The following is an 18462-nucleotide window of genomic DNA, read 5'->3' as shown; positions in this document are numbered from 1 at the left end:
TTTCTAGAAATATTTCTAGAAATTATTCTTCTTTCACAATAATTAATAGCAAAAAAATTGGAGGTCAGGATGCTATCAAGTAATGAAACATATTAACTAAATAGCTATAATTTCATAGGAAAAACAGTAGAGTAGGACTAATTTACTGTTAGTAAACTAGTAAAAAGTTATCTAAATGAGTAACTTTCATCATCATATTCTAGCTCATCTTCCTCATCATCCTCCAAAAGTCCATATTTAAATTTGTGATAAATTGTGCCATCCTTGCCCATGTATACAATGTCATCTTCGTCATCATCATCTTCATAATCTCTGTCTCTGTATTCAATCACTTGATCGTCATGATAACTGGGATTCTTGTGATAGTTGCTCACAGAGGAAGGAAAGGTTTTGGAGTGATTTGTCAGCTTCTCATATCGTCCTTTATTGACAGGCTGGGTTTTGGTTCGTGCCTTTCTCCAGATGAATACAATGGCTCCAATGACAAGCAGAAGCAAAATGCAAGTGATAACAAAGAAAATAGTTTTGCTTTTTTGCCCAGGTGGTAGAGTTGTCTGTAATACGCAGTCATCTACAACAGCAAATAAAAACAAAAGAACAACAAAAAAAAGGGTGAAATGATCTTGCATTTGTGTGTGTGTGTCTTAAAAGTCTGGTACAGCATGTCTGGTGCAGTAATAGCAGTCAACAAAACACCTAGCTTTTCTGGTGCCACAATGATATTTTTGTTGTTCTTATGCAGCAAGTATGTCGATAAGGTTGTTGGGATATCTATTCTTCATTATTTTATTTGAAATAATGAGAAGGAAGATGAAAAGCTAGCAGGTGCACGAATGCAATGAGATTCAGATGTCTCTTCATTGAAGTAAGCTAATTCATAAGCCTGTCAGTTTATGAAATGCCAGGCCATTTAACATAGTAGTTGAGAGTGTGAGAAGTTGCCATCTCCAGCACCAGACATAATGGTTGTTATTTGAGTAAAACCTTCCCTATTTTTGATGAGGCAGTAGAAACACTGTTTATCAGTAGCACATTTTTGCTCTAGTCCAGTTTTCAAGCAGCATAATGTCAGCATAATCAACCATAAAACACTTAGCACTATTCCTGCTTTTCAGTGTGGTCCTACCTTGTGTTTCACTGCAGTCACAGCACTCTGGGGTTTCTGCTGGGTCAGTGTTGCTGCAGCAGGGTAGGCAGCGGCTTTCCTCCAGGAAGAGCTGCATGCTGGCTGGACAGACTGTGCAGTTGAGAGGACCAGGTCCCTTGCACTCAATGCATGAGCTGTCACATCTCTCACACTTTGGTTTGCTCTCCTTCAAACACAGAACACAAGCAATGCACCTCTAATTTTGTGTGATTTGGACCTGACCTGGCAGTTCTGTCCTGTCATTGACCATCATGGTTGTCATCTCTAGGTACCATGAGTGAAGATACAATACCAAATTCAAAATTTCCTGTTTTCTGATTTCTCAGTGATCTGCTTGTGGGATGTAAAGTGCTGCAAAAGCTTAGAGATCTCACCTAGCTAGGCAGGATGTTAAAATTTACTCATTCTTTTAAGCTTTTTGGGCCAGAAAAGTAAGTGACATGGAAGAAAGAATATGAAATATTCTGGGAAAAAGCTGAGAGTATGAATTTTCTCTTTACCCAAGGAGGAAGCAGAAGTAAGGATTAAAGATGGTTGGAAATTTTTTAGCAAAACCGATTTCTCTTCAATTATGTGATTTTTTTCCTATGGAAACAGCTTAGATTCAAATACTCTTCCTAAAGTCCAGGCTTCTGGGAACCTCTGTTTACAGAGACTACCAGAGGTCACTGTGATCACACCTGCCTTGCAGAATGCTCTGAAGTCAGTGGTTTCAGTATTTGCAATGCTCACTGTTCCTGGCCATGGTACATCTTCACTGTGAACATCTGGTGACTCCAATAAACTTTCACCAAACTTGCTGTTAAGATTGTAAGGCTGTTTATCCTGGATGGAAGAACCTGTGCGAGATTGCAGGATCATAGCTGTTCATAATTTCTTAGAGTCAAAACACTTGCAAAGACCTGCACACCTGTGTGGTCCCCAGCCTCAAATAAGGCTGTTTTCTCAGATCAATGCTATGAAATAGGACTGTTGAGAAGATATTCTAGGACAGAGACTCCAGGGTTTGTAGCATCCCAGGCATGCCTTGCTGCTATATTCTTGAATAAATATCTTTAGAAGGCCATTGGTGTGGAAATCTGGAAGGTGGAATGCCCAGGCTTATGATGCAGACCCAAACCTTATCCTATTCAATTAAATATACAGCTGTGTTAATTTCAGCATGTCCTTCTACTAGAGCTTTCTGCCAGAAAAGCTGTCAATCAAAAATTAAGAAGGATTTCTTACAGAAAAGGCATCAGAAATCCAAGAGGAAATCTGTTATATTGGAAGAAAAAGAAACACTGTATCATTAATAGAACCGATTTGTTCATGTGGTTTTGATATCTTTGTTGACTATAAGGTAACCCCAGAAAGAGAAACAAGGCTTCCTCTGCCAAAAGAGGAAAAAAGCAAGCATACTTAAAGATAGGCACCATTAAAAACTCAGAGAAGAGCCATAGGCTGTTTGTATTTTGTACAAAAATCCTTGAAGTAGGTACCTTTTCTCCTGGTGTCTCCTGGACTTTGTATTCACCTACAAAACAGTCTGAGTTGCACATTCCATTTAATAAACTGTAACTCCATACACAAGATGTGCAGCTGAATGCTTCCTTCCCTAGACAGGCAAACAAAACAACAATATTACAACAGGAAATGTCAGCTAACTTCCTTTAAAAATTATACTGACCACTGCAATGAAGCTAAAGGGTGTTTGTCAGTGCCAACAGCCCTTAGTGAGGAGTTCCACATGAAGAGGTTGGTATTAGAAAAAGCTTGTGCTGAGTCCTGGGGTTTTATTTGCAAACAAAACTTATTTCTTATGTGTTTTGATAGTCATGAAAAGATGATTTCACAATCAGTTGTATAGGGAACCTCTGACATATTCAGGAAAATAAATTGGATCAGAGCACTGAAGTGAAATGTGGAGAACCTTCTCCAAATTCTGTCCTTCACAAAATCCATACTTATTTGCCCTGTTAACTATTTTCAAACAACCATGAATTAAGCAATGTTTGTATTTGAATAGAAAAATAACTTATTTAGTTGCATAAGAAATAAACCATTATTCACTAGATTCGGCACCTTGTGTGTCAGAGACTCTTTTTAAAGACAGATGCTGCATGCAGTATTTCTGTGAAACACTGAGGGGATGGGTTTGTCTTAAGTGTCAAGATGCACCTATCCATTTCCATGCACCTAGACATTTTCTGCCATTGTCTGAAAGGAAGAAAATGAAAATGCAAGGAACTGACATTAGCAGACGTTAAACTGCTGAAGTAAGTAACCTTCTATAACACAGAGAACTTCCTAAATTACTGTGCAATGCATGGTTTTCCTTACTGCTCTTGACAAAGAGACACCATGCTCTTTGCTGATATATCAGCAACGCAGATGGATTTCAGACTGACTTGTGTTTTATAATTCTGTCTTTTTAATTCTGTCCCATAGTATTTTTGCCAAATAATGTGAAAAACACAGGAGTTGGTCTGTAAATGAATGCCTTTTTTTTTTGTGGCAAATCCAAACAAAAATATTTCTGCTAAGTTTAATAATGTTGCTACACAATTAGGTTGTAAACTTTCTTGAATGCTGGCTTCATTCTAAGTGCTTCATATATCATTTTGTTGCGATTAGCTATCTGTACAATCCAGTATATCCACCATCCAAAACAGTTTGTGTGTTATAATGCGTGGTCTTCTAAGCTGCAGCATGGAACCCATTAGCTATAATCTTGTGTTGTTCAGGTAAAAAAGGACAACAAATGGGTCCAAGAGAATTAATGCTTTTTGTTTCAGAAGTGGTTTAATTAGGAAAATTGAGAAACCAAAACTAATGTCTCACAGAGCAAAATAGACAGTCTCTGAAAGTTAACTTTGTGAAATACATAACTATATTAAAAGCAACAAATATCACTGTGCTTTTGATTTCTGTTTTCCTTTCAATCTAGAGATGTGCTTTATGGGTCTTTACTCTTCCCATTGTAGGCTGTAAAGATGTGTAGTTGGAATTAAGTTCCTTGGCTTTCACGGAGTGGTAGACAGTAGAGCAGCTCAAAGAGTGAGATATTTTTCAATCATTCTTAATATTCATGTGAAAAATGGGGTCCATCTCTGTAAGCCCATTTTTTTATGATGAGCATTTTTATGAGAGGCCTGGCTGATGGTAAATTCATTACTCTTCTCCATTTTTTTCCATTCACTGACTTGGCAACGTGTGACTTGGTCCTAACCCTCCCTGTTAAGTGGCTGTCTCTCTGTGTTCTCTGCTGGAAGCAGTTCTGAAGAAAGCTTGACTGGAATTCATATACTTGGTTTCACCTCAATTATCAATGCAGTAGAAATAAATGAATGGAACATGAGTGCAGCAAGTGACCAAGAGCCAGGAAAAGCTCAGCAGCCCCTGGGAGAGGTCTACATCACCCACTGTGGGTGATGGACACCCAGAGTCGTGGGCAGATTGGTAACACTGTATGTGGTTAGTAGCTTTGTGAAGTGTTCCCAGATCATGGAGCTGAGATTCCCTTTTTTTGTTTAAAGCAGAACATATACTTTTACCTTCACAAGTTAAACAGGAAGAGTGGCATCTCTCACAGACATTGTTGTCCTTGTTTTCGTAGTAGTACTGAGGACAAGAGCTAACACATTTGTTCATGGAGTGCAGCAGGTAGAAATATGTATTACAGGAAAGACAGTCTGTGGCTCGAGGCCCCATACATTCCTTGCAACTCTTGTGGCATCTCTCACATGATCCAGTGGAATTTTGTGCAAAATACCTGAGAAAGATAAGATAGGCATAGCTTTCCATAAATGCCAGCCGTGATAGGAAAATCAACATTTGTTTAATCCTTATCTTTTTATCATGATTATATCCATTTATAAAAATCATACTAAAATGAACACAGGTATTTGTAATCTCAGTGGAAGTAGAATTAATTTCATTCCCTTTGGCCACTGGAATTCAGCTACAAAGCATGACTCTGTATAGTTTTTACAGCAAAAATTTATAAAATCTGAGTTGAATTGAGATATAAAGTATTGAAGTAGGGAAGGTTTGTGTGATTTTGCTGAGATATGATCATTAGAGGTTTCCAGTTTAATGGGAGGGACAGCCAGTGTGATCCATTGAACTCTAGTTTTAATTTAAATGGACCTGAAAGAGAAATCATAGGTTAACATTCTAAATTTAAATTTCTCAAAACTGAATTTCCCAGAACACCGAATTCACATTTTGATCGTAAATGGATTGATTATAAAGCTTCTCTCTAGAATTATGAGTGCTCAGTTCAAAGTTGTTTTAATGGTTTTTGTTATCACCCGCTGCAAGCATTAACTCAATGCAAAAAAAAAAATATAACCTTATCCAAACTTCTCCTCCTTAAGTGGAGGCAGAGTGGTGCTTGGAGGCTCTTCTGCCTGTGCTCAGGCTGACTGACCTACAAGTTAGTATACTTGTTCTGGTTCACACTGTTCTGTACAGAAATAGCCAAGAGCATACTCTGAGCATGTCCACACCACATCTAAGCAGTTCCCATGTGGGCACCAATTTTGGAGTTTTCTACAGGGAAGGGAGGTTTTCCACCATTAGAGTACTGTGATAATACAAGAAATTTTCTCCCGAAAACAAAACTCAGTTCTATTTCAGACTGGCAGTTTATATACAGGCACGAACGGGACGGGACTACTGATGGATGTGTTGGAACTGTTTATTTTCTAGAATCTTTATAATACATAGTTTTGTTTATGCAAAGATCTTGACAGTTTGCATCTAGGCAGCAAGCTAAAGAAACTCACTTGTTACAAGTCACTAAATACTCATCTTAGCTAATTACACAGAGAGAAAGCATATTGACAGTGATTCTACCCAATCAACTCCAGCACATGTAGCTGGAGTTAAAACAATACTCGCTTGTTCATTTATAAGAAAACAAAGCATAAAACTCTATTCATAATTTCAACTTTGCTATAGAAACTTTTTGCAACTTAGAAAGTTATTCCAAATCGCTAATACATAGCTCTATTGTTCTATTCTTTGCTACAGCTTAACAAGATGTATCAGCAATATCTATAACTCTGCTGCACTGAGGCCTGTCTGTTTTCTCACAAACTTGAAACTCTCTAACTTTATGGATTCTTACAACATGGAATGCTGCAGTGATCTAATTTCTCAAAGCTCTCTCTGTGATGCAGCTCTTAGCACAAGATCTTGGGCCTTACCCTGCTGGACAGTGGGTTACACATCCTTTTCCTTGTCTGTACCAACCCAGTTTGCAGGAAAGGCACTGTGAGCTGTGTTTTCCAGTGCAAGTGTCACAGGTGCTGTGGCATGCAGAACATTGCCTCTCTGTGCTGTCAGCATAATATCCATCTGGACATGTTTCAACACAGGTTCTGTCTGCAGAGACAACAATGCAAAGTAGCACATCATATTCAGTATTTGTTACTATAAAACATCTCATGCAGCTGTACTAGAGTAAACTCTCCATCAGGCTGAGGTGCTGATAGATAATGTATCAGAACAAGAAAACTCAATGTTGGGGTACAGTTATTGCTTTTTGATTCTTGTAAATTCATTAGTCCTCATTTCTGTGTTTTATGCATATTAGCAAGCTCTTCAGGACAGACAAATTTGTATCTTTGTGAAAAATAAAGGAGCATAATAATGAACTGCAGTCAAATAATCAGAAGTAGTAAGGCAGGTTTTTATCTGCATTGCTGTGTTCCCTAGATTTCACTCTAAGCATCAATCTGATTTCATTCTTTGTAGATGATGAATCTGATGGTAAATTTGAGATTTAATGACGTTTGTTTACTGGTCTTTATCCTTGTCTGTGGCTTCTACATTATGTTATCAAATTAAATGTCTTCAATGCTGCAAAGCCAGATAAGTCCCACTTTCTTCAGTGAAATTTCAGTCATTTTAGTAGGAATCCTGAATGAGAAGTTAGTAGTGTTGGAATTAGCTGCAAGTGCATAAAGCTAATAAAGTAGTAGATTACAAGCTGCTTGTGCTTGTTACATATTTGTCTCGATAATTTTGCTGCTTGGGTTGCAGTTGGGCAAAGGAACTTTCAGGTTCAGGGTTTTTCATTTTTATCTCAATTCCAATATATTTATCTGCATTTGTCCATCAACTTTACCATTTGTAATGGTGCAAAACAGCTGAGTGTGTTGATAAAAAAAGTAAGTCTGATGCAAGGTCTCAGAAATACAGAAATGTAAAATCTGCATTAGAATTAGACTCAAAAAGCCTAGGTTCACTTTTAATTTACACTGGTTTTTAGCTCTTTCCTGCATAAAGGATTATTTAATATTTTTTCTCCCAATGATTTTCTAAAATTTTTGTTTGCTTTTAGAAGAATATTTAGAGAAGAAATGTTTTATTGTGGAGATTCTATAATTTTTTTCCTGTTTGTTTCTGAGACTGTATAGTCTTAAACCTACTCTCTGCTCCAAAGTTAGGAAAGTAATTTTGCACCTTAGCTACCCATTAGATGCTGTCTGATACTTAAACAACCCTTTTAACAGTTGTTTAAGTATTCCTTTGCTCATCAGATTGCTGCAGGGATTAAAGAAGCCAACATGAAAATGTGCACGCTTTCTAGATACATTAACAGCAGCAGCAACAACAAACCTAAGGATAGCCCTCTTTTAAAGTCCTGGAAGGAAACAATAGAAGAGTACATACCAACTAAGTGAAACATCCACATTTTGTTCAATCATTGTGTTTGTTGCTATGTACAAATCCTGCATTAGTCCTGTGAGCCCTGGCAAGCCCTGCCTCACAAAGTTTCCACATAGCCCTCCTGAAGAAATTATCTCTGCACAATTTAATGACTTGTCATGTCCTCCTTACAGTATTTAGATTGGTTGATGCAGCCCAAATGCTTTGCAAATATGACAAAAACTTGTCTATTCCATGCTTTCAGTGTAGAATGAAATCTAGAGGCATTAGAGAGATACTTACTGAGAAGATACCGGTTATTTACACAGCTAAGACACTGGTGTTCAGTAGGTCCTGAGCAGTGGAAGCATTTCTTGTGGCAAGATTTGCAGGTCTGAATTTCCTCAAGGTAGTACTCAGTGGGAGGACAGTATCCAGATAACATACAGTGCCCATCATGGTTCAAAATCCATCCATTTCTGCAAGTTAGGCAGGTGGTGGAAGAAGAACAAGTCTGGCATGTCCTGTTGCATGCTGAAAAGGACAAACAGTAGGAATTTCACCTTTTCTGAATTTGTCTCAGAGTGTTATTACAGCTTTAATTTTTGAAGGAACAGCTGTAATCTCGGGATGAAAGCCTGTGGGAAGTAATTTTCAATCTTATGCAAGGAGTTCCTTAGGTTTGCTTTTGCATCAAGACTGCTTTTCACTGCACCAGTGAATAGTGTCTCCAGCAATTCTCAGAGATTCTGTAGCCACTCTCAGCGTTTTACCACAATGGTTGCCTTAAATAATAAACATAAGTATCCTGGCTAGCTCCCTCTCCGCTTTCTTTAATTTTTGCTATTCTACAATAAGCCAGATTCTTTTTCTGCCTTAGCTGTCCTCTTCAACTCCAAGACACTGGTAACAACCAGTCACATGCAGGCCCTTAGGGGGTGACCCTTAAATAGACCCGCTTGTATCTCAGTGCTCTTCTGGGGAATACAACAGTTGCCAACCTTGGCAGTCTTTGGTGGCTTCTTCATAGTAACTCCCCTCAGGGCACTCTTTAAAACACATGCCATTGTAGAGGACAAATAAGCTGAAAGTGCATGCTGTGCAGTCATCAGAATCTGGCCCGTTGCAGTCCTTGCAGTCAGCATGGCAGGGAAAGCAGTGCTTGTCTTCAGGGTAGAAGCGTGAAGGGCATTCCTGTACACACTTCCCGTCATGCAGGAAAAACTCCTCCATACACTCTGCAGGGGACAGCAGACCATTGGTTAGCAAGTGAGCAGCAGATTCTGACCTAAGTGCAAGAGAAGGTAGGTCCTAGGAAACATTATATTCTGGATTGTATGTCATCACAGAAGTCATCAGAACACCTTGAGAAGGTAGGACTTTGTTTTTCAAATCTTTCTCCCAAAGACCTACATTGACCCAACCCTCAAATGGTATCTTCTGTGTTACAGCAAGAAACTCTGAAAAAAAGGAACTTGCTCAACTTTGGTGATATTAACCAAACCATTTGACACTAATATGTAGATGGCCTTTTTCTGACATTTTCTGCATTATGAACTTCCTACAAAATTAGGAATGTACATATCTGAAGTTTTGTTTAGTTTATTATTGAAATATGATTTTACCTAGAGTGTATTGACCTAAAGGGTTGTCTTTGCCTACAGCTGTGAATAAGTTCCTCTTTTATTGTGAATATTTGGTTTAATATGTTTGTTTATGGTTTGGTTTGTTGATTGTTGGTTTTTATGTCATCCATGTTTATGTTTCTAGAATGGCTTGCTCAATATTAACCATCCTTAATATTCTGGGGGGGTGGGGTGGAATTTTGGAGGGGGGACTGCATTTAGCGTCACCTGGATACCGAAGACTTTCCTAATGTCTTTCTTTACAGGGGTTTCTTTCTCTAACAGGAGTGGTCATTTGCAAAAATGGTAAAGAGGTGTGAAGTTCAACTAAGCTATGAAAGAAACAAAGAAACATTCTGTATTTCACATTGGTGAACATATCCAAGTTTTTAAGGTTGGATACACTAGATCAAAAATAAAATCAAACTAGCAGGAGTCTCTGAAGAACTACAAGACCAGGCAAAACAATGTGAAATATTTACAGATCATTACTGTACATTTAGTCTCATCATAATCTATTTTAGAGATTAACAATGATATGCACATCACTTTTTTTTTTTTTGCGCGCGCATTACTGAATTTGGATTTGGTTTTCTGCCAGTCTCTCTTCAGACAGATCCGGTGGGTTTTATTCTACACAACAGCAGTTCTTTGTAATACCTGTGCATATTTCATTGTGAATACATTCCTGACACATTTCAGGGCAATGTTTGCAGATTCCTTCAGAGGCAAAATGCTTCTCTGAACAAGTAGATTTACATTCCTGGTGCTCCAGAAGCAAGGGACTTTTACAGGATAGGCATTGGGTGGAACTTCCCATGCATGTCTTACAGGATCCACTGCATTCCTTGCAAGTCTCAGAATCATTAAAATATCCCCTATGGAATAAAAAAACCACAAAACAAACTGTTGGTCACTCCGGGCTATGAGAATTACAACTCTAAATGAGACTCTTGCAGCACATATGCTTCACTAGACCAAACAGGTTTCTCACACATTTTTTTGCCCATCTTCCACTTAACTTCCCCTGTGTCTGAAAGCAGAAAATATACATGGTTAGTTCTATGTGAAGGCTTTCCTTTCTTCTTATACCTGCTGTCTAAGTGATGTTGAACTTTTATGTCTTTATTTCCCCCTTATATGAGATAGAAAGATATATAACATTTGGGAAAACATGCAGTCTCTAGTCTTGTGCAGCTGACCTGCAATACTGATATCAAGGAAAGAAAGAGAAGGGTAACCTTGGTGGCTCTAGAGAGGAGAAAGAGAAGAGACAACTCTGGAAATATGAAGGGTAGGAAGAATGAGGGCAGGGATTGAAAATAACAAAGAAAAGCAGGATATTTACATAACACCTTGCCTTAGTGACAGCAGGCTAGAGATGGCAAAGAGGGAGTACATTTTGCTGGTATCTGTGGAGTGAGAGCAAATGTGGAAAGCCACAGCTGGGAGTACTAGTCATAAATACAGAAAAAAATCTGCACCTCTGCTTCAGGTGAAGATGCATAGAAGAGATGTTGAATTCAATATGTCTACACTCTCAGAATCAAATTGTTGCAAGGTTAAAGGACGGGTAAATTGACATTTTGAGATGGCTGCTAATCCACAGAGCAATTGATGAAAACTAAGTAAGAAGCTGAGACAGAAAGTGTTCCCACAATATGTACTTTATATTAACAAATTTGTTACTCCTTATAGAATGATGCTTCTTCTTCTGTACTTTGACGTGATTTTTCCAAGAAAAGAAAGTCTGGGGAGATGCATCAGAAGCAAGGTTAGAGAAAAGATAGGAGGAGCCATGCCTGCCACCTATTCTCATATTTTTTTATCCTCCAACTTTTATCAAGGTCCTGTAACTACTTCTCACAGTCCTGTCCTCTTTTCTTGTTCCAATGCTGAGTACCCGGTTAGCCCAGTCTTTCAAAATTCCTCTGTCAGAAATTAATTGTGCAGTAAGTAAAATCTTTTTATCCCTTAAAAACATGTCCCCAAACCCAAGCCAAGCCCCTTAATAAATAATCTCTTTTTTTTTCTCCAGTGGAGAGTAGTTGTGTCTCAAGAACTTTACTTCAGAGTCTGAAACTGGAGCTTAAACCCTGTGAATTTTGCTCGTTGCTGGGAAGTTATTATTTACAGTCTTGAATTAGGGAAAAAAAGGGGGGATAATAACATCTGAAATGACTACTGGTATATCAAGTTTTAATTTTGTTATGCTGAGTCTAGGCAGGATAACTGGGAAACTAGCACTGACAGGAGACATATTGATGTCAAAACACAATTAATGGTTATATGTCTCAGCTTCAAATGTTAAAAATAGTTTCTGAACTAGAATTGGCTTCATTGCAATTATCTTGCACTTGCTGTGATAATTCATGAAGAAAACCTGTTCCACTGGCCCTCATTGACTTACTCAACAAAATTACCAGGAAGTCAGTGGTAGAGAGATTGCAGGAAAAGTAAGAGCTTCACAATTTTCTGAAGAAAAAGGATTAACCAAGCAAGACATTTTTCTGCATAGCATTGGTTTTATGTATATATATATATAAGATGAATGCTGATTTAAAAAAATCATAGAAAAAAGAGTACCTGATCTATTCATGTGCCTGATCTAATATCCATTGCAGTCAAATGGGAATATTTTTAAATTTCACACATAAAAATATATAAAAATGAATATGAGCCAAAGACAGAAACACACATCATTAAGCACTGTATTTACATATCAGGACTCTAATATGTTCACTGTCTGAGTTTATATCTCTGCTCTGTAATACTTGGAGAAAGGAACAAACTGGAGCATGTCTAGAACCTTTGTTATCATTTGCCATGAAGTTTTGTGTTCCTTAAAGTCCTTGAGAGCTGTTCCATCTTTCATAGGATTTAATGTCTTACCTTCACTTTTGATTTTTTTACTTTTTCTCTAACCAAAAGAAAATACTGTTTATTCAGGCAGTCTGAAAATGACATTTACCTTAATTCCTGGTAGCATGTATTACATAAAGTTCTTCCTTGAAAGTTTAATAATGGATCTGAACTTTAAAGAGAAAGGACACAGAGAAGAAATCAGGGATAATATAAGCGGGGTTACTTACTCAGGGCACTCCTGTAAACATCTGCCTTTGTAGAGGAAGAGCAGCTGGTTCTGTTCAGCCTGACACTTCTGACAATGCCACTGGTCAGAACACACCTCACAGTCATGCCCACACTTCTCACACTTTCCGCTTGCAATGTTGCCAAAATATTTTGGAGGACACAGAGAAACACAGGTACCATGGATAAGAAATTTTCCTGGCAGAAGAGCAACCCGGGGGATAAAGACATCAATTAGACATATATTTAAAAGATTTCTGCCCTGGATAGCTACAAAAAAGTTTTCAACTTCTCAAAATTCAACTTTGATTCTTTAAAGCATGAATAAAACATGCTTTCTTAAGACATTTCCCAAAATATTTTGCTCAGACCTCACTGACATTGACAGTTAGAAGGAATCATCCGGATTATCTAGGATGTCTCGCTGAAGAAATGCCTATTCAGTAATTCCTGCATGATATCTACAAATTTTAATTGAAAGGAAAGAAAAGGAATACCAACAATATTTTGACCCCTATTGCTAAGGGCATTCCCTGTTGCCTGAATTCAATTGTTCATTATCTGATTGCCTCTTGAGCTGTTAAGGGACTTTGTAGTGACCACTGACAAAAACATTCTCTGGAAGCATGTAGGATATGAACTACTATAGTTGCTTGCAAACTTATCCAAGGAAGCTGAAATGTTACCTTCTGGACATGAAGTACACACATCAGCAGACGTCTCACAGGTCATACACGAAGAGTCACAGGACAGCAATTTTCTATTTCCATCTGGGATGAAAGGGAAAAAAAAGTTCCTTTTTTTACCATCTGGTTTTCTTAATTTCTCCTCCCTTTAGAAGGGACACTTTGTGTGGCTTTTCCTAAAGTGTTTTGAAAATGCACCTTTGCGAATTTTTGGAGTTCACAAAGTTGAAGAACTTAATGATTGACTCCTCTCTTCTAAATGATAATTTAGGGGTTGTATTAAAGGAAAATATTAATGTTTTACTCATGTTCACTAAGGCATTGTTCTGGACTGCTCATCACAAATGAGAATGATAATAATATTGTTAATAATTATCCCAATAATCCTAATTTCAATGTAGTGCTCCAACCCCAAATATGGATATGTTATACTAATAGATTGCAAACAGAAATATCTAGAAAGTATGTAAATTTGGGGTCTTGGTTTAATGATGTACTTCTTGGACATTTTGAATGAAATTGTTGTAGACCACCATTACCCTGTACCTAAAAGTTCTGAGTCAGAAGGAGACAGAAATCATATAATCATAGAATATGTTGCTTTGGAAGAGACCATCAGTATCATCAATATCTAACTCCTGGCCCTGTGCAGGACACCCCATCAGCTGAGAGTGTTGTTCAAATGTTTCTTGAACTTGGTCAGACTTGGTGCTGTGTTCATTTCCCTGGAGAGCATGTTCCAGTACTCAATCACCCTCTGGGTGAAAAATATTTCCTGATGTCCAGTGTAAACCCACCCTGACTAATCTTCATGCCTTTTTCTTGTGTCCTGTCACTGGTCACAAGACTGAAGAGTTCTATACCTGCTGCCCCACTTCTCCTTATGAGAATATGTAAACCACAGTGAAGTCTCCTCTACTTTAAGCTGAGCAAACCCAGATGACCTCAGTCTCTTCCTGTAAAGCTTTCCTTCCAGACTCTTGACTATTCTTATGGCCCACCTTTGGATGTTCTCTAATAGCTTATCGTCTTTTTCATATTGTGGTGCCCAAATCTGCACACAGTCCTCAAACTGAGACTGCGTCAGTGTGGAAAAGAGCAGGACAATCTCCTTTTTGACCAGTTGTCAGTGATGTGCCTAAAGCACACACTTGGCCCTCCTGGCTGCCAGGGCTCACTGTTGACTCACATTCAACTTGCTGTCAGTCAGAGCACCCAGGTCCCTTTCCACAGCACTTCTCTTCAGCTTCTTGCTCTGTAGTCTGTATAAGAACCTGGGGTTGGACTGTCCCATGGTGCTGAATCCAGCACTTGCCCAAATGAAAATTCATACAGTTGGTGATTGCCTATCTCTAACTTATCAAGGTTTGAGAATAATGCCTATTAAATAGTTCTCCCCAAACTTACTTCTGCCTGCTGTTTCCCTCCAAAAGGGGGCCCAATGAGTGTCAAGTGGAGTTCTTATGACTGTGGAAAAGCAAATTTTGATTACTATTTGCAGAACCATCAGCTAAAAAATGACAAGGACATTGGAGCATCATACCTAACAGAAAAAACTCTGCAGTGCAATGTGACCATATACCCAGCATACAGCTCTGTATTTTGATACCAACAAATTAGAACAATGGCTAAATGTAGGTCTAATGAAAAAATAATTGTGGACAAACAGACAGCACACAGAAACTTTGTGATTTTGCTGAAAATCGAAAATAAAGACAAAACCAAAAGTTACTTGCAGGTTGAGCTGTGCACCTCATTTAGCCTACCCAGCTCATCCTGCCAGTTAAATATGTATGATTTTTGTAGGTTGATTGATGACAGTAACGATTAACCAAATGGAGCATATCACAAAATTCTTTTGTTCTGCCTGTTATGGTAAGATTGTTTAGAATTCTGAAATTTTGAATGAAAACCATGGAAGCAAATGCTTCAAGTAGAAAGACAAGGGAAGAGAGCAGAAAACTTATATAAAGCCCTTTCCCATAAAGAGAAATGATGGGCATTATACTAAGCAGATGAAAAGTGTGTATATGCGTACCATTCCAGAGGGGAAGAAGAAAGAATAATAACAAAGATACGAATGAGAGAAGTTAGGTCCACATTCATCATGACTGGGGTTGGTCTATAACTCTATGTAATAATCACACTACCATTAGCTGAGAAGCCTCAAAAACTCATTAAAGTAAAGAAGAGTCTCAATGTAACCATTGCAGCTGATCACAGCCTGGGTGTTTAACAGTAGGTTGTTCAGCAAGGACATGGTTAGTCACTCTTTACCAGGACTCATTGTGAGTACTGCTTCTACAGGATAATGAAAGCCTGTTGTGTTGGCAACTGGCACAATATAAAATTTCTCCAGATACAGCTGTGTCTTTAAAAGCAAAGAGAGACAACTTTACACCAATCAGTAACAAAGTTATGCATGACTAGAGTCACTCAAGCTGCACCTAAACACAGAGAAATAGTACAAAAGTAGGTCGAGAATGGGGGAAAAGGTAGGGAAGAGTCCACCATAACTGCTGGGATCAGTCAATGGACTGAACCCGTCTTCTCCCCTACAGTGACGCCTGTTGGGGAAGAGACATAATTTCTACAGCTCTTTTTCCCCAGCTGAATACCTTTTTTTTTTTTTGTTAAGCATTTTGACTTCTCTTATGCAAATAATCCTCAAGTAGATAATTGCTTACTTTTTTGATATTCACTGTCAAAGAGGTTTTTGGAGACACTACTCCTTAGCTTCAAGTTTTTCATTACTGATCAGTATTTAACAAAATATTAAGAAATGTCATTAATGTTGACTGTAAGAATACAAGAAATACTCCAGAAAAGTTGGCTGTTATAAGGTTTTCTATTATCCTAACTCTATTTTTACAGAGCTTCTCTCTTTTGTTGTTTTTGAGTGAAGATCAGGAGAAGTTAAGCAGATAAGTTGTTAACTACTGCTGAAAAATATCTAAAGGAGCTCTAAATGTTTGAGGCCTTACAATGCAAAATAAAGATTTCTTTTTTTGTGAACTAGTTAGTATTTCTCTTTATTTCTCTTTCCGTTTTGCAATATGTCCTGTTTTTTGTAATAGTTACTAGTTGCCACCAGGGGGGAATGTACACAAGCAATTAGGCTTCTGCAGACAACGGAAACGCCATTTAGCTTCCAGTCAAATATAAGAATTTGAATTTCCCAATTTAAATATTGACAAAAGAAATCTGTAAAAAATATTTTTAAAAAAATTCTGGATAGGTAAAATGAGTCTTTCTTGTGACTGTGGTTTTCTTTTACAAAAAAAACCCTGAAATAAAGCACACATTTAGAATAATATGAACTTCTTAAATGTAAGTTTACTTCCCTTTAAAGGTAAGATCCTTCCAAAGAGTAATAACCTCATACAGCTGAAGAAATGGTCATGCAATATGTACTTCCTCAGTCTTTGGACTGATTGCAAATGGAAAGGTTGAAAATTACTGGGTTTAAGCTGTTGGGTCATATTTTCCTTTCCTGAGAAGAGACCTGAGTGTTCAACAAAATGAATGATCTTTGGAGACCTACTGAGTTGTTTTTATCCTTAAACTTATATTATTTTTTTTTTTAATTCAGCATCCATTTTTTTCATTTTCAAAAGCAAAAGGCCTTCATTTAAACTTGGGTCAGAATCTGAGTCAAGACCATCTTTATTCTTGTGTCTTTGACAGAATCAGTAACATCTTTGGCCCAGCTAAGTCTCTGTTATTCTTTTATAGAATCTGAAAAACTGAATCTCATTATTTCTTGAGCTAAATTTTACTGCAGTTTTGAAGCTGCCACAGTGCTCTTGTCCATTCATTCTATTCAAGGGATTATAAAACAGGAAGTGTGCAGAAAGACTGTGAAATATTTTTTCCTTATTCTCTTTTCTCATTTGGGGTCATGCATCATGAGTGAGACAATGGTAGATTTTCTTGAAACATCACTGTAAGATTTGACCCAAAAATTAATTAAGGAAAAAGGAGAGAAATTTTATTTTCAATTAACACAATGTCTCCATACTTCCTTTTTTTTTTTTTTTTTTTTCCTTCAGTCATGTTCCTTTGAACTCCCAAAACTTTTTTCAATCTGCTTTTAGAGAAAAATTAAATAAGTCCTCAAAAATATTTAGGGTGAAAATCAGGGGTTCATATGAAAACAAGTATGGTCCCCTTCACTTGATCACCACTTGTTCTGGAAAATGTGAAGTTTAAAAAAAAAACCCTCTCCAAAGCCCAAGGAATATGAGCAGTGATATGGCCATATATAAAGAAGTATGCCTTGAAGTACAAAAGCATTTGAATAATCCTTCCTTAATTTCCTTCAGAACCACAATGGTGTTATAAGAGTTCTTTCTAGTTTCTCGTTTCCTTTGTGATGTCCACCTTACTCTCTCTACCTGTTCTTTAGAAAATGGATTATTAGGCCAGGTAGTGCAATCTGGAAGTGTTCAAACCAGCAAAAGATGTTTTATTTCCTTCCATTTAAATCTTATGTATTCTTGCTTTTCTATGAGTAAAGAGGGGATTTAATACCTTGTATTTTTAGTTGCTATCAAAGTAGGTGTCTGTGTACATTAGTAATATTTGTAACTCCTAGATATTATTTTCTGAAAGGATTTGTATATTTACATATATTTTGTTATTGGAATGTAGTACAATTACTCTAGCGAGGGATGCAGAAGAGAATGAAGTACTGTTTCTTACTGGGATGGTATTCCTTTTAGAAGGTGACCTGTCTAGTTTTTATGCTGTGTAGTAATACATGGTTTGAATGTGATCCAGTTGAAGTGTGGCTTAGTTTGTTAGATTTTATTCTTTGCATGGCACTGTTCTTGCAAAACTAATACAATCATGAATAAAAAACCAAAACAGTTTATATGTCTCCATGAGGTAATAGCAATTATATAAATATAGTAAAATATATTGAAAATTATAAACATACATAATAAAATGCTTGACTTCTCCCATTGTGAAGACTTACCTGAACTGTAAATTTAAAGAAGTTATAGGGGTGCTGGGAAGTAAATTACACTCCCCAATAACCATTAGTTATCAATTTAGTTGTCTTGTAACCACTACATTATTTTACAAATAAATACCAGAATTTATTGGTACAAATAAAACATACAAACAAATAACCAGAATATGAAATTGTCATGCATAAGAACATATTTGATAATGGATCATTTTTGCTTGCTTCTAGCAACTTGAAATTTCACATTTGTATGGTGATTAAAAGGGCCTTCTACCTCTTCCCATGATGTTGTAATTC

The 18462-nt window shown here is 37.3% G+C and overlaps 1 protein-coding gene across 1 annotated transcript in view; it reads right to left on the bottom strand.

The window, feature by feature from the left end:
* Positions 1-167: 167 nt before the first annotated feature.
* Positions 168-18462, bottom strand: part of PCSK5 (proprotein convertase subtilisin/kexin type 5) — a 230353-nt gene continuing 212058 nt past the window's right edge. Inside the window, exons 28-37 of the mRNA XM_030968460.1 lie at positions 13191-13274; positions 12507-12702; positions 10075-10292; positions 8791-9027; positions 8093-8323; positions 6343-6520; positions 4684-4901; positions 2629-2744; positions 1127-1313; positions 168-571 (exon numbers count right to left, since the gene is read on the bottom strand). Coding sequence (XP_030824320.1) covers positions 168-571; positions 1127-1313; positions 2629-2744; positions 4684-4901; positions 6343-6520; positions 8093-8323; positions 8791-9027; positions 10075-10292; positions 12507-12702; positions 13191-13274 — 2069 coding nt within the window. The remainder of the gene's footprint in view (positions 572-1126; positions 1314-2628; positions 2745-4683; positions 4902-6342; positions 6521-8092; positions 8324-8790; positions 9028-10074; positions 10293-12506; positions 12703-13190; positions 13275-18462) is intronic.

The sequence above is a fragment of the Camarhynchus parvulus genome, chromosome Z (genome assembly GCF_901933205.1).
Source record: "Camarhynchus parvulus chromosome Z, STF_HiC, whole genome shotgun sequence".
Classification (NCBI taxonomy): Eukaryota; Metazoa; Chordata; class Aves; order Passeriformes; family Thraupidae; genus Camarhynchus; species Camarhynchus parvulus.
The sequence above is the reverse complement of the archived record's forward strand: the minus strand, read 5'-3'. Positions and strand labels throughout refer to the sequence as shown.